Below are 15,218 nucleotides of genomic sequence, written 5' to 3'. Positions count from 1 at the left end.
ATTGGTCGTATAAGTAGACTATTTTTTGTTTATATTAGAATATTATATTGTATGACGCATTAGTGATGCATACTGATATATTAGTGATACGTGATTAGTGATACATCGCATTAATGATAGGCGTTAGTGGTACTCGTCTATAGTGTTATGTTAGCGACAAAGTTCAGTTAGGGATACGTAGTGTTGTGATACTTATCATCGTAGAGATGTCATCGTGTTAGTGATAACAACGTAATAGTGAAATATCGCGTTAGTGATGACATCAGTGATAACATCCGTTAGTGATGTGTAATATTGATGATAAATTGCGTTAGTGATAGCGCCGCATTAGTGATAACATGACTAGTAGCATCGCGTTAGTGGTAATATTTCGTTAGTGATATTATTCTGTTAGTGATAACTCTACGTTGCTGGTAAGGTTCCGTTAGTGATAGCATTGTGTTACTAATAATATTCCGTTAGTGATAACACGATATTAATGATAGCGTAGCGTTAGTGATAATATTCTATTAGTGATAACTATGTGTTAGTGACAAGATTCCATTAGTGATAACATCGAATTAGTGATAACATGACGTGAATGGTAGCATCGCGTTAGTGGTAATATTTCATTAGTGATATTATTCTGTTAGTGATAACTCTGCGTTAGTGGTAAGATACCGTTAGTGATAGTATCGTGCTAGTAATAATATTCTGTTAGTGATAACAAGATATTAATGATAGCATAGTGTTAGTGATAATATTCTATTAGTCATAACATGATATTAATGATAGCGTAGCGTTAGTGATAATATTCTATTAGTGATAACTCTGCGTTAGTGATAAGATTCCATTAATGATAACATCGGATTAGTGATAACATGACGTGAATGGTAGCATCGCGTTAGTGGTAATATTTCGTTAGTGGTATTATTCTGTTAGTGATAACTCTGCGTTGGTGGTAACATTCCTTTAGTGATAGTATCGTGTCAGTAATAATATTCCGTTAGTGATAACATGATATTAATGATAGCGTAGCGTTAGCGATAATATTTTATTAGTGATAACTCTGCGTCAGTGATAAGATTCCATTAGTGATGACACTGCGTTAATTGTGTAATCGTGCTAGTAATACTATTACATTATTGACAGCAGTATAGAATATTATCACAATATCCATTAGTGACATATAACAATATCCTTACATTAGTGATATGATTTCATCAATACCATCTTATTTATATCAACCCATCAGTAATAGCATTGCATTGTAATACCAACCCATTAATAATATTGTAGTAATGGCAACATACCCTTAATGATATTGCAACTAAGAATTTCAAATGATAACAAGATTTCATCGTATATTAAAAAAATTTGTTGTAAAAAAATATTTGCGTACTTGTGCCGCAGTGAATGATATTATTGTTCCAGCGACATTAATCGATAATCGGAAATAACACGCATTAATACAACAACTGGAAGAACCAATGAAACGACTGGCCATAATTGGATCGAACGCGCGAACGTACCGTATCCTTGTCTCGAACGAAATCACGATTTTTCCGAAACGAACTGGTTGTTTACGCCACGTTGATCGGTTTAATGAGACCACACATATACCGAAAGGGAATGGTACGAATACAAACAAATAGAAGATAAATAAAGGAGTTTTCAACAGTTTGCACAATATGAAATTATTCGATAATCACGATCCCTGACAAGGTTAACATTTATTGATTTCATTCGACAAAGTTGAATAATTCTATAAATACGACCTGTAATTTGAAACAAATTTATTAAGTTTGCAGAATTTCATTTGAAACATGAAATTTTGATATTATACAGAAATTGTCACAGTATCTCATACGTACATTCTAGCAGTTTGCAATATAATTATATTACAAATATTATATTACATCGATATTTCATTATTTTATACTGTATTCGATAAAAAAAACACAGTTCAAATGGAAGATCGTCATTTATCGTATATACTTAATATGTTTACTTTTAATGATGAAATTTCCAACTTCATGATTTAATTGGATACAGTTCTTCCTCATTAAAATTACAAATAACAAGCACAGTAATTAAAACAAAATTATAATTTGCCGAATTAATGTAAAAAATAGACACGCATTTTCCCTGGAAAATTTTCGAGAACAATTCAGGAAAAGAATAAAAATCTGCCATGAATCATTTTTATGACAAATTTTTCGTTTTTTTTAATAAGCCGCAGTACACGGTTGCAACAGCTGTAACATATTATAAGAGTATCATACCACGAATACATTTAGAAAACGCAGACCGTTATAAAACAGCGGCGGAATCCTAATGGTGCCTACAAAAAAGTCCCAAGACTATTTGAAGTTTAACGATTCTTAAAGACAAAGTTCCCCCAGCTATCTAAATTAATTCTTAAAGTTCGCTCAAAGAGTTGTTCTCCCTTGCCGGTAATTTCCGGGAGTAATTGAAAACACCCGTTCCGTGAACGAACAATTTTAGGCGACACTAATGGAGATATGGAACGCCGTGGTGTCCCCATAAATTTCCCGCTGAAATAACCTGGTCGCGGGACCGAATAGATCCTAAAACGACTCATATTTTCCGATGTCGCTCTGATATTTCAGCTTCGTATATTAACCCTTTCCGAAGAACCAGCGAGCATCAACGTGCGGACGATCGCTTTGAGATCCCCGACCAATTCGTGTTTTCTCTTCCTGCTTTTCCTCCACGATGCCTGTGACCAGTCACTCTATATCCTATCTATATCCACAGTATGAAAAATCGAACAAATTCGAACGCTCGATGCTGAAACCAATTTCTCTCTAACGCATTTGTCTCTTGGTATTGATACTCTATCATAGAAGGAAGCTTTACTGTACGCACACAGAACCAGTGTCCACGGTATTTTTACAATTTCTCATAGTTTAAAAAAATTGCCTTTCGAACGACGGTATTAAACCAGTTATTGGCAAAGAAAATTATTCTCGCAGTTTGACGATTTCTCAATTTGTGATTTTGAGGATTTTCAATTTCTTTGTAAATTTGATAATTCTCTCAACTTTCAGCTTGTCAATTCTGTACCTCTCAATTTGTAGATTTGTAGGGTAAGGTTGCTTAAGTCGTACCTGTTCTATATTTGAAGTGTTATGGCTACTACAGCTACATTAATTTATTTGACAACACAAAGATTGTTCAGAGTTGTTCTAATAAGTAAAAACAATATTTACACTAGAATCAAATAGCAAATATAGTTTTTACATATTTGCTAAGTACTCGTTGTTTTTTCTTAGGGGGTACGACTTGAGGAACCTTACCCTAAATTTGTAACTGCAAGTTTTGTAAATTAAGAAATTTGCGTTTGAGAATTTAGAGCTATATGTCCTTAGTCCAAATCCTGCGATAAAGCTTTGAAAATAATTCGTTTCATCCGGAAGTTAAATTTCTTTGATACAGAAGAGATTCTCCCTGCAGAAACGTGTTTCTGTTAGCTTAAGCAGTTTAATTCTTATAACAAAGATGATAATTCGTACTAAGAACTCTGAAACGCACAAGAAACAATTTCGTAAGAAAGTTTGATGATAACTCTCCGTTTCTTTCCATCGAGCCATTTTTAATAAGAGGATGAAACGCGGAGCGAAAAATCGTTAGAGGACGATGAAAATTTGCGTATTTCCACAAAAGGAAGAATGGCCCACTCTCAATCATCGCTAAAGTGGTCTGTTCTAATTTTCGTTAACGATGCAGCTTTTTTCCAAGCTCGATCGTGCCTAATCTGAACGGTCGATCGTGGCTTCCATCGATTCTGCCAAGTAACTGGTTCGTCAGTTTCATTCTTGACCCCGTCGCGTTTTAACCCAGTTCCCTGTGTGGCTCTTACGTATGCATTTTTCATTCCTTTTCAGCACTCAAGGCGGCATCGAGACTTCACGCTGGCCGAAAACCATGACGCTTCATTGTCCAGGAGTAACAGCCTCTCGATGACGATGTCGCCGTTAATGGATCGATCTTCGCTTCCCGAAGAACCGTATCTACCTGAAAGTAAGTGTTAACGTATACACGATCCGCAAATCGACATTTTCGATACGATGGCTGCTAGGTGGTTTTATATACTTCGCAATAAATAGCAATGTTTAATCAATTTTCCCGTTTGTCGCGTAAAGAAACGGCGGGACGCGATTTACCGAAGCAAGAAACAGTGTTTTCTTTGTCTGAAAGAAACTTTAATTCCGCTGGAAATTATTTGACGCATATTAAATCATTCGATGACATGAAAATTTTCTTAAATAACTTGTGGTGTGTCAATTTGATGTTTCATGAAAATTATGACACTCTTACCCATTGAACTCCAAATGTTATTCTATTATACAGGGTGTCTCACAACTAGTGTAGGTTCCTGAAATGGGTGATAGCTGACGTGATTCTGAATAAGATTTCCCTTTACAAAAATGGGATTTGAAGCTTTGTTTTTGAATTATTAAGGAAAAGCACGGACCAATCAGAACGCTTGATCACGTTCGCGGCCATTAGACTCGAAGGTGTCGCTCTCGCGTCTGCGCGCGCGCAATCGCGCTCTGATTGGTCCGTCAGCTACCTGCCACTTCAGGGACCTCCATTAGTTGTGAGACGCCCTGTATAGCACTTGAAAGTAACAAAACGATATCTTTACTTTACGCCTTCCCTTTCAAATATAAAAATAGCTTTAAAACTTTGAAATTGGGTTTTGTGGCGTTGAAAGTTAAATAATCGTTTATTCCAACGAGCTATTTGCCATTTTGCACATGTCAGAATATTGGAGAAACGTTCATATATTTCATAAAACTCGAAGCTTCAAATGAATATGACATAAATAGTGCACAAACGCTTTTATTTTATCAATTTGTATCAGACTTTCTATGTTTCCAATCATTCGCAATAACCTCGTATAGAAACAACGTAATTGAATTAAAATTGAAAGATAACACGATCTTTTAATTTAAATTACGCATGTCATGATCTCGTGAAAATTGTTATTTCGATGGTGAATCGTGCAAAGTCAACAGCATCGCGGAAAAAAATTAATGAACGTGTTTCCTCGAGCCGCGTTTGATGCGACATTATACTTCGCATAATAGGGTTTGATGCGTTCCTTGCTGTCTTTTTCCGTTTCCCCAACTTTGAATATTTTTAATTAAATCATTGTTCGGTGAATGTATAATTTGCGGTGTACAATGGGGTCTTTTAGAGCCCGGACTTTCGCGTTCCGAAACGATGGTCATTTAAAATGAAAGAGAAAGAAACGAAACCGTCGGCGAAAACGAGATCTTTGCCGTACCTTTAACCGGGGCTCGTCCAACGAAAGAAATGGAGAACTCTCCGTCGGAACGGAAGCTTTATAAGTATTGTATCTTGAGAATGAAGCACACCACACCGGTGATAATCAGCGCACCGACAATTTGAACACCCACAGGGACCATCGTGGATCCCTTCTTTACTTTATTTATTTTCTCTCGCGTAACGCTTCTCTCCTCTTGAATCTTGCATACCGTTCTCAAACAAGATGGTACACCCCGAGGATCGCGTACAATATGAGCCCGAAGATTAATAGTACCGCGACAACGTAAAATATGGCGCACATTGCTAGTCGATACGGTCTCCAAAAATATTAACTTGGTTACATTGTGCTTCGCGATTAACACGCAACTTCTCTTCGAATATTTATATACAATATGTTTCGTGTTTTTATCGTACATTTTTCTTTTTACATGTTACACGCTATCAATATTGTATACTTTTATCGAAATCGTAATATTGTAGCTACTATAAAATAATGGCGTTTTACAACCCTTTGCGTTCGAGAGGTGACTCTCAGTCACCATTTTATTTTAAACAATAAAATAAGCATTTTTTAACTGATTCTATAATATGACACGTGAGATGTATAAATATAGTGAAAAAAAATAATGGAAATTATTAGTAGAGGAATAATAACCTCAAAGAATTAATTTAACTTTTTAAATAAGTTTTGAAGTTGCTGTTTGCAAGACAGTGAAATTACCTTCGAGTGCAAAGGGTTATATAATTTCCCAGTTATACGTATATTGTACACCATTTAATATGGTGGTCTTACTACTTCAAACTCTGACCAACCCACGTCTTTGTTTCAATTTTATAATGGAGATTTACGAAATTCCATTTTCATGATTGGTCCGAATTACAATGCACGTGGAAATCGAGCAGAAGCATCGTAGCTAGTGATTGTAATCAGTTACCCCGATATCAGATATCAGAGTATGATTGAGTTTCTACAAACATAAACACACGACGTATTACGGCTATTATCATTTACGTAATTATCCGCGATGTTTCGGTATGAAATGCGGAATTTGAATATTGATCAACGTCAATCATATCTGACAATGAGCCTATTATTCATCTTAACGTGGATGGATATCCTGCATTGAAAACTCGTTGCGATACATGCAATTATGCTAAAATTGTTAATTTCTGATAATGTATGCAATTTGCTGATCAGTGATTTGCAAGTAGACGCTCAGTATCGATAATAGAAAGTTTAGATATTTTTATACATAATGATGTAAAACTTAAAAATTATGCCAGTGTCATTAATATAGTACAATCGAAATAATATATCTGAAGTTTATATACATTTAAAAATAATATAATTTATATACATTAATACTTAACCAATTATTTGTTAAAATAAGCAGTGTCGTACTCGCAAGTTAGAACGTACATATTATAATATAGATGCGTTTAATGGTGATCGTTTAAGAACACAGTTCAACAAGCCAAATATTAATTAAACGTTTTGCCCATGATATGCAAACAACTCTACACCGTGTATTGGTCCACGCGTCCGATCATTAACTCTTCCTTTACAGTGCGTCTGTTTTATCGAAACGTGATCAGATCTACTAAATGAACCATTCGTATCTCTTTGATAAAAACAACATTCGTGTTGTATGTTGATCAAACTTATTTTCCGAACAAGTACACAAGAAAGAGTCTCAACAATTATAATTGCAAGCTTCATCGATTTCGAACTTACATGTATTGCAATTTTTGAATTTGAAATTTTTCAAATTTTTGGATAGTAAAATTTGTTAATTTTTACAGAATTTGGAAATTTAGAGATCTTGGAATTTGGGGATTTAGAATTTGGAGATTTAGGAATTAGGGGGTTTAGGAATTAGGGGATTTAGAATTTGGAAATTTTAGAATTTGGAAATTTTGGAATTTGGAAATTTTGGAATTTGGAAATTTTGGAATTTGGAAATATTGGAATTTGGAAATTTTGGAATTTGGAAATTTTGGAATTTGGAAATTTTGGAATTTGGAAATTTTGGAATTTGGGAATTTGGGAATTTGGGAATTTTAGAATTTGGGAATTTTGGAATTTGGGAATTTGGGAATTTTGGAATTTGGAAATTTTGGAATTTTTGGAATTTGGAATTTTTGGAATTTGGAATTTTTGGAATTTGGAAATTTGGGAATTTGGGAATTTTGGAATTTTGGAATTTTGGAATTTGGAAATTTTGGAATTTGGAAATTTTGGAATTTGGGAATTTGGGAATTTGGAATTTTTGGAATTTGGAAATTTTGGAATTTGAAAATTTTGGAATTTGGGAATTTTGGAATTTGGGAATTTTGGAATTTGGGAATTTTGGAATTTGGAAATTTTGGAATTTGGAAATTTTGGAATTTGGAATTTGGGAATTTGAGAATTTGGAAATTTGGAAATTTGGAAATTTTGGAATTTGGGAATTTGGAAATTTGGAGATTTAGGAATTAGGGGGTTCAGAATTTAGAATTTGGAAATTTGGGAGTTTAGAATTTGGAGAAGTGGAAATTTGAGTATATCAAAAATTTACTTCTGTTTTCCCAACTTCTACACTTTTCTACACTTGCAAAATTATTAGAATTTCTAAAATTTTTACTAAATTTCTAAAGAAATCTCCCTGAAATAATCTCATCAAAATCTCTTGAGAATTTAGTGGAAATTTAAAAAATTTTAATAATCTAGCAAGTGTAAAAAAGTATAAAAATTTGTAAAAACAGAAATAAATTTGTAAATTCATTTAGGACATTGAGTAGAAATTTGGAAATCGATAAAAGCATAATAGCACGGGGTCCGTTCTCCGAAGGATAACTGTGGAGGATGTAGGTATCCTGTGGCGAATTCCTGATGATTCTTCTGCTATTTTTCCCGCAGCTCCCACGGTTGATCCTTGCGTGAAGAAATATTGCGGCGTTGGCAGAGAATGCGAACCCTCGCCGAACAATACCGTCGCCCTGTGTGTCTGCACGCGAAAATGCCCGCGAAGGCATCGACCGGTTTGCGCGAGCAACGGAAAGATTTATGCCAATCACTGCGAGCTGCATAGAGCTGCCTGCCACGCTGGATCATCGTTGACCAGAAGCAGACTGATGAGATGCCTACATCACGGTAAAAAAAAATCGAACGCATTAAGAAGAAAAAAAAGATGACCTAGTTCTTTTTTTATTTAAAGTCGTTAGTGACATATGCAGAAATTTCCGTCGTTTAGATGGCGGTCCGTGATGCTTTAATGCAATTTTAAACGCGTTGTTTTATCGTGTTAATGTCGATTAAACGGGTCGTGGATAATGGAAATCGCGTATCCGTTATTTCGTACCTTACTTGTTTCATTATTACAAAGCAAATACTGAAATGATAAGGAATATTTTGAAAATGTATGAAAAATTATCGCTCGCAGTTTTATGCCGAGTTTTTGAAACCGGACGAGCTCTGTTTTTTCCTATTGTTCCTTTTAATTACTATTGTTCCTTGCGGTTCTGTTATTACTCTTATTATTATTGTTCTTCTTGTTGTTGTTATTATGTCTTTTCCTTTGTACATTTTCTCTCTGGTATAGTGCTAACGAACTGCTAGGTTTATACCCGTGTAGAGACAGAAATTTGTGCAGGCAAAGCCATTGCGGGTAAAAGCAGAATCATTTCTGTTTAATTAATAACGATTCAACTACTGTTCGGTTAAAAATAAATAGGTATTTTATTAGCTGGTAGCGACAATTGATTTAATAAAAAGAAACTTTTGCGTATAATTAATCGTAGTTTTATCTCTTCATTTTCCTTCTCATTCATCCGTAGCTCCGTCACCGATGACCCGCGTGGTAGTCAATGCATTGGAATATAATTGTCTAATTTTATTAGGCTTTTGATTGAAAAATAATCAATTAACAGGCATCATTAACTTGTCACATTTATAACAGACACAAATTTAAATTAACCAAATTCAGAAAACAAGAACGTTAAATAAAAGTTCTACAATGATCAACAAATAATTTCTTTATAAATTCATAAAGTTATCACTACATTACTCGATTTTCGATGGAAACTCAAGGTTGAGTTCAATAAATTTTATGAAATAATTTCGCAAGTCGTGAATTTAATCGCAAATCTAATCGAAAAAGTAATCCCAGGAGATTGATTCCAACGATACAAATTTAACGTTCAGAAAAGTATTTCTGCTATTTTGCTCTCCAATTACCTCTATCATTACCTGATCGTTGTTTTACACGTTTGAATAAATTAAACGCTTCGAAGCGTTAATTCCAGGCTTTTTATCTTTTACAGACATCGAGAATGCACACGTTCGAAGAACATTGCACATGGACGGATCATCAAAAACAGCGAAAACGATTTCTTATCCGAGGTTCAGGAACCGGAAGAAGGGCAGTTTGAAGGACAACTTAGTGCTGCAGAAAAATGATACCGACACAAAAGAGTGCACGAATCAAGAATACGAAATAATGAAGGTATGCTAACTTTTATTGCTTATTCAAGGTGTGCACGTATTATGTGGAACGCGGTATCCCTAGGGAAAATGGCGAAGGAAGCCGGTTATGTTTACTCGGAGAAATTTCATTCCTTGAGAGTACAAATTACAGTGGCAAAGTAGACGTAATGCAACTTACGGTGTAATAATGTAAATCAAAGGAATAGGCCACTTCATTGCAAGCTTCCTTATGAAAGTGGTACATTTCTTTGATGTAACTTTTATATTTCATTTCTTAAATTTTCAGATTTTCCATAATTTTCATAATTTCCAAAATTCTACAATTTCTGAATTCTCAAATTTCAGAGTTCAAGACTTCAGAAGATTTAAAATTCCAAAGTTCCAGAATTTCAAATTGAATATTTCCAAATTTTCCGAATTCGAAAATTTCAGAATCAGAAAAAATTTCAAACTAAAGTTGCAGAATTCCAGCGTGCCAAAGTCTATTTGCATAGTCGAGTGCTTAATTTTAATCAATGCACCGTTCGCATTCGATACGTCTGAACGCTGATTGATCCGATTATTTCAAGGATTAAAATTATTTATGACCCCCAACGCATTCAATGTATCAATTAAATAAGCGACTTTGATTTTATGAAACTTTAAAGCAATCAGTGCGAAACTTAATGAGTCTATCTAAATTAATTACCACCGGTGCCATCAATTTTAACAATGCATAACCTGCGGCGCGACCCTCGAACACAGAACCAGGTCAGTCATGTTCCAGACCTACTCTTCGGCTAAAATATAGTCGAGCTAAAACGTGGCAGTTTTAAGCGACAGTTCATAAGCAATATCTACAAATACAGAAAATTATACTAAAATCAAATAAAAAGTTTCTAAATTAAAATCCTTACGCCATCAGACGATTAAACACAGATACCTAAAATAATTACGAATCATACTTTTGCCCAAAGAAACTACGTATCGAATTTACAATTTATTTTTTATAGGATAATCTACTACTGTACAATCATGCGAGGCTGATGGCTCAGGACAACCATAGTAAAGAATACCTCGTCAGCATAATGTTTTCTCACTACGATCAAAACAATAATGGAAACCTGGAACGCGAGGAATTAGAGCAGGTAGTTTTTTTTTCACTGTTAATGTCTGATAATCCTTGTCCGCATACGGCACACATGAAATTTTAGGTAGCGGAGAACGAGGATTTGGAAGAGTTATGTAAAGGCTGCAATTTGGGTCACATGATCAATTACGACGATACGGACGGGGACGGGAAGCTGAACGTAAACGAATTTTATATGGCGTTCAGCAAACTTTACAGTGAGTGTCTTTAGGAATACTTGATTTCCCATTAGTACAGCGATAAATACGAAGGAGTTTCGCGGCGAAACGAGTTAAACCGATGCATCGTTTGTAGGTGTCTCGGTCGTGTCTCTCGATAAGTCTCTGGAGGTGAATCACATTTCTGCGAGGGTGGGCGATAACGTTGAAATCAAGTGCGACGTCACCGGCACACCGCCACCTCCATTAGTGTGGCGACGCAACGAAGCCGATTTGGAGACCTTAAACGAGCCTGAGGTGCTATTTAAAAAACGATTTATTCGCTTCGTACTTTAACAATGATCTACGAGCACCATCTTCTTTCGACAGATTCGAGTCTTCAACGACGGCAGTCTCTACTTGACGAAGGTGCAGCTGATACACGCCGGAAATTACACCTGCCACGCGGTCAGAAATCAAGACGTCGTTCAAACGCACGTGTTAACCATTCACAGTAAGCCGTCTTGAAGTTTCGATTAAAACTTTTATTAACCGAGTACCCGTATACTCGAAGCACTCGCTATAAGCGAAGGGCTTAAATCCGAAGTTGAAGAGAAATTTTTGAATTGCACGTCAACTTATTTTGAACTTAAAAAAGTACTGCAAATTAGCAGCATGGTGTTACAAGATAGTATATTTTGCCTCTAATTCTCGTAGCTATTCCGGAGGTAAAAGTAACGCCGCAATTCCAAGCAAAACATCTGAAAGACGAAGCTAGTATAAGATGTCACGTAACCGGTGAACCTCTACCGAGGGTACAGTGGTTGAAAAACGACGAACCATTGAATCACGATCAAACAGACAAGTACGATCTCATCGGGAACGGTACTAAACTCATCATCAAGAACGTGGATTATGCTGATACGGGAGCTTACATGTGTCAAGCTAGCAGCGTCGGTGGCGTGACCAGAGACATAAGCAGTTTGGTTGTTCAAGAGCAACCTACACCCAGTAAGTATAATGATCGATATTCGAAACCTGTTACAAGTTTTTAACCTGAAGTAACCACTGTTATTTTAGCCACTGAAAACGAAGAACGCAGGTTTTTCTCTTTCCACGAGTGGGGCATTTTAGTCTACGAACCTTCCACTTGTAGACCGAGACACGAGATTCGATCCACGGATGTTATTCCTGGCACTCAGGTAATAAGTTTGAAGTGCGAACTTCCGTTGCTTCTATTTAAATGGTGCTTCACTGACGTGTTACGTCGCCATATATTATTCAGCCAACGAGTTATCAACGCGTTGTATCTACACATTGTTACGCCGCATATGCGCTATAACTTTCTTCACGGCAAATATCCATTGTAATTCGAAATTCTCATTCTAAAAGTTTCTCCTTTCCTAATCATTTTAAACAGCAATCTATATTACTAAAATCTGAATTTTCGAAGAAAATTTACACTTAAACATTTCTTTTCATTTATTATGAAACTTACAGGAGTATGTATGTGGAGTTAAAAATGTTCCTTGTTCCTGGGGACGTGCAATCAACGTTGCAAATCGCTATGTGTACGCCAGTCAACCAGAAAAAGATCGGATACTTGTTATCAGCGAAGTGCAAATGGTTATAGTTGATGTGAGTAAACGTTATTGCAAATTATCATAAATTTCCAAAGTTAATGACACTTTATGGCAGGTGGTGCCCACGGATAAAAATCCTGTTCAACTTTGGTACGTACCTTCCTTGGATCAAGTGTGGGTGCTTAATTGGAGAAACGAGGAAAATATTGGTGTCAAAACGGTGCAAGTAATCGAGGACGCTTCCCAGAAGAAAAAGCATCGAGCCATTCGACCTGAACCCATTGATGCACAGTTCGATATCATTCAGAATATTTACATCCCCGAACCACAAGTAAGTTTTTTATTCAATGAATATTGAGATTCATTCTTCAGTTAATTATTAGTATCTTGTTTATAAAGGTAGTAGTCAGCAATAAATTTAGATATTTTATACAAAAGTAGAGATGGAAGAAAGACTTGCATTTTTATTATAAATGGCTGATGTGAATTAAATTAAATTTCTCTTACAGGATATTGACAGTATGTTCAAATATGGCTACGTGAGTCACACGAATCAGCGTAACATGTATAAACTCGATCTGAAGAACATGAAATACACGCGTAGCGCTGATTTGAGTTCTTACGATTGTGTTCCGGCAAATGTTCAATTTTCCGTACTTTGTGAGTAGCTATTTTCAAAAATCAATAAATCTTGAGAAATCTGTCATAAATTTATTTATATTGTCTTTCAGACGGGTTCGTAATAATTGAATGCCAGGAACCAATTACTAATCGACCAACGGGTCAGTTATTGTTGGATTATCTCACTGATACTGTTCTCGTCCACAAACCGAATCTTTTAGGAAGACCAACGATTTCACCGGACTCTCGACATCTCGTCACCCTGGACAAACAAGACACCGGTGTAACTCTTGTTGTACAAGAAATATCAGGTAATTGTGGATGACCTTTTGTACAAATTACCATCCTGAAAGATAGACTTTTTTAGAAAAAAGAAAAGTCCAAATCAAACAAATTAACCGTGATAACCACTGTAAATTTTCTTTTTATAGCTGAAGGACTGAAATTCGCGTTCGACGTAAAAACCACGTTGAACATTAGTGATATTGCACTTTATCCGTCACAAACGACGCATGGATATGATATTTACGCGTCATCGATCGATAAAGAGGACATCCTGTTTCTTGATCTATCCACTGGTAAGATAATACCTGAAATTTGGTGTTAGCAATTTTTAGAGAAAATTGAATGACTAAGTTCTTATTTTTTATGTAGGTAAAGTGGAAATGATAACAGGAGTAGGTAAAGCAACCCCGCCTAATTTAACGAAATGGGGAAACCCAAACCGACCAATCGTACAGAGCGGCATATTTGGTAAATACATGGTCAGTCCATCGAGCGATGCACTATTTGTTTTGAACGGCGAAACTCGAACAATAAATTGCGAAATCGGAGGTTTGGTGCATCCTGGAGCAGTGGTATGGTTTACAGTGTCTTTACATTGAGGAATGGACATTTTTACAACGATAGAACAAAAAGAGGGCGTTTAGGTAGATGAAAATAGTCGAGAACAGGACAAATCGTGTTAACACGTACGAATGATATGCTCGTATTGTTGAAACGAGAAGATATAAAAGAAAATCGTAGTCGTTTTTTTAGGTTAGAAGAAACGGTCGAAAGAAATTTCGGGAAAAATATATTCTAACATCAATAACACACCATTATTTGTGGTTATCGTTAAAAAATCTAGGATATTCCGAGACCGCTCTATCGATAATTATTAATGGCGTATTTTTGACACCATCGAGTAAACGTTTTTGATTGTTACATACGAATATTTATCGTGAAAAACATTTATCGATAAGGTTTTTAATGTACATACCAAAGATAGTCTTTTACATATATTTAATGTACCTAATCGTTAACCCTATCGGTGGCCTTAGTTTCCTTCAATTTTGCATATCTCCGATCTTTGTACCTACATATATACATACAAGTTTCACTTTCCCGAATCAAATTTCTACGGCTATAAAAAAAAAAACATGTTACACTTATACTCTTCTGAATAGCGATTAGGATAATCATCACTTCTTATCCGGTATGGGCTGTAAATTGAAACACAATTTTACCAAGTATTTAAACAGTTAAAAGAAATTCAATATTTTTCTTTTTTTTATTTGCAACGACATACTTAGAACTTTTTTTTCTTTCTTCAAACGATATCAAGAGTCAATAACGTATTACAATTATGATTAGCTAATTAGAAAACAAAAAATAATGTGATTCAAATGAATACAAATATAGTACAGTACAGTTACTTTTCTTTTTGCTAATTAATCGTCTTAACGGAAACATTGAAACAGTTTGTTTTACAACAACAATTTTTACAATAGTTGGTACGACAAAGATACATAATATAGTTATCAGGCCATAAATAGCACTCAGGCAACGGGTATTGATGATCATGTACTATAATGCATGCGTGTGTTCGTGTGTATGCGTGTGAATACGAACGTATTTAACAAGTAAAACGAATATCTTGTAATAAAATTACAACAAAACTAATTTAATAAATAATCTGCAAATACAACGTTTTTCCTTTT

At 35.3% G+C, this 15,218-nt stretch overlaps 1 protein-coding gene across 4 annotated transcripts in view; it reads left to right on the top strand.

The window, feature by feature from the left end:
• Fstl5 (follistatin-like 5) overlaps window positions 1–14,672 on the top strand; it is a 309,162-nt gene extending 294,490 nt beyond the window's left edge. For 2 of the 4 annotated variants that reach the window (XM_012289068.2, XM_012289072.2), the window contains exons 3-17: window positions 3,891–4,026; window positions 8,201–8,434; window positions 9,604–9,785; window positions 10,759–10,893; window positions 10,960–11,092; window positions 11,190–11,350; window positions 11,423–11,546; window positions 11,750–12,043; window positions 12,095–12,234; window positions 12,533–12,670; window positions 12,731–12,946; window positions 13,125–13,275; window positions 13,347–13,547; window positions 13,668–13,814; window positions 13,891–14,672. In XM_012289068.2, coding sequence (XP_012144458.2) covers window positions 3,891–4,026; window positions 8,201–8,434; window positions 9,604–9,785; window positions 10,759–10,893; window positions 10,960–11,092; window positions 11,190–11,350; window positions 11,423–11,546; window positions 11,750–12,043; window positions 12,095–12,234; window positions 12,533–12,670; window positions 12,731–12,946; window positions 13,125–13,275; window positions 13,347–13,547; window positions 13,668–13,814; window positions 13,891–14,120 — 2,622 coding nt within the window. In that variant the 3' untranslated portion in view covers window positions 14,121–14,672. The remainder of the gene's footprint in view (window positions 1–3,890; window positions 4,027–8,200; window positions 8,435–9,603; window positions 9,786–10,758; window positions 10,894–10,959; window positions 11,093–11,189; window positions 11,351–11,422; window positions 11,547–11,749; window positions 12,044–12,094; window positions 12,235–12,532; window positions 12,671–12,730; window positions 12,947–13,124; window positions 13,276–13,346; window positions 13,548–13,667; window positions 13,815–13,890) is intronic. The other 2 variants (XM_012289073.2, XM_012289074.2) reach the window with 2 other exon arrangements.
• The last annotated feature ends 546 nt before the right edge of the window (window positions 14,673–15,218 follow it).

This window comes from Megachile rotundata, chromosome 1 (genome assembly GCF_050947335.1).
Source record: "Megachile rotundata isolate GNS110a chromosome 1, iyMegRotu1, whole genome shotgun sequence".
NCBI classification, from domain to species: domain Eukaryota; kingdom Metazoa; phylum Arthropoda; class Insecta; order Hymenoptera; family Megachilidae; genus Megachile; species Megachile rotundata.
Note: the sequence above shows the minus strand (reverse complement) of the source record. Positions and strands in the feature narration are given on the sequence as shown.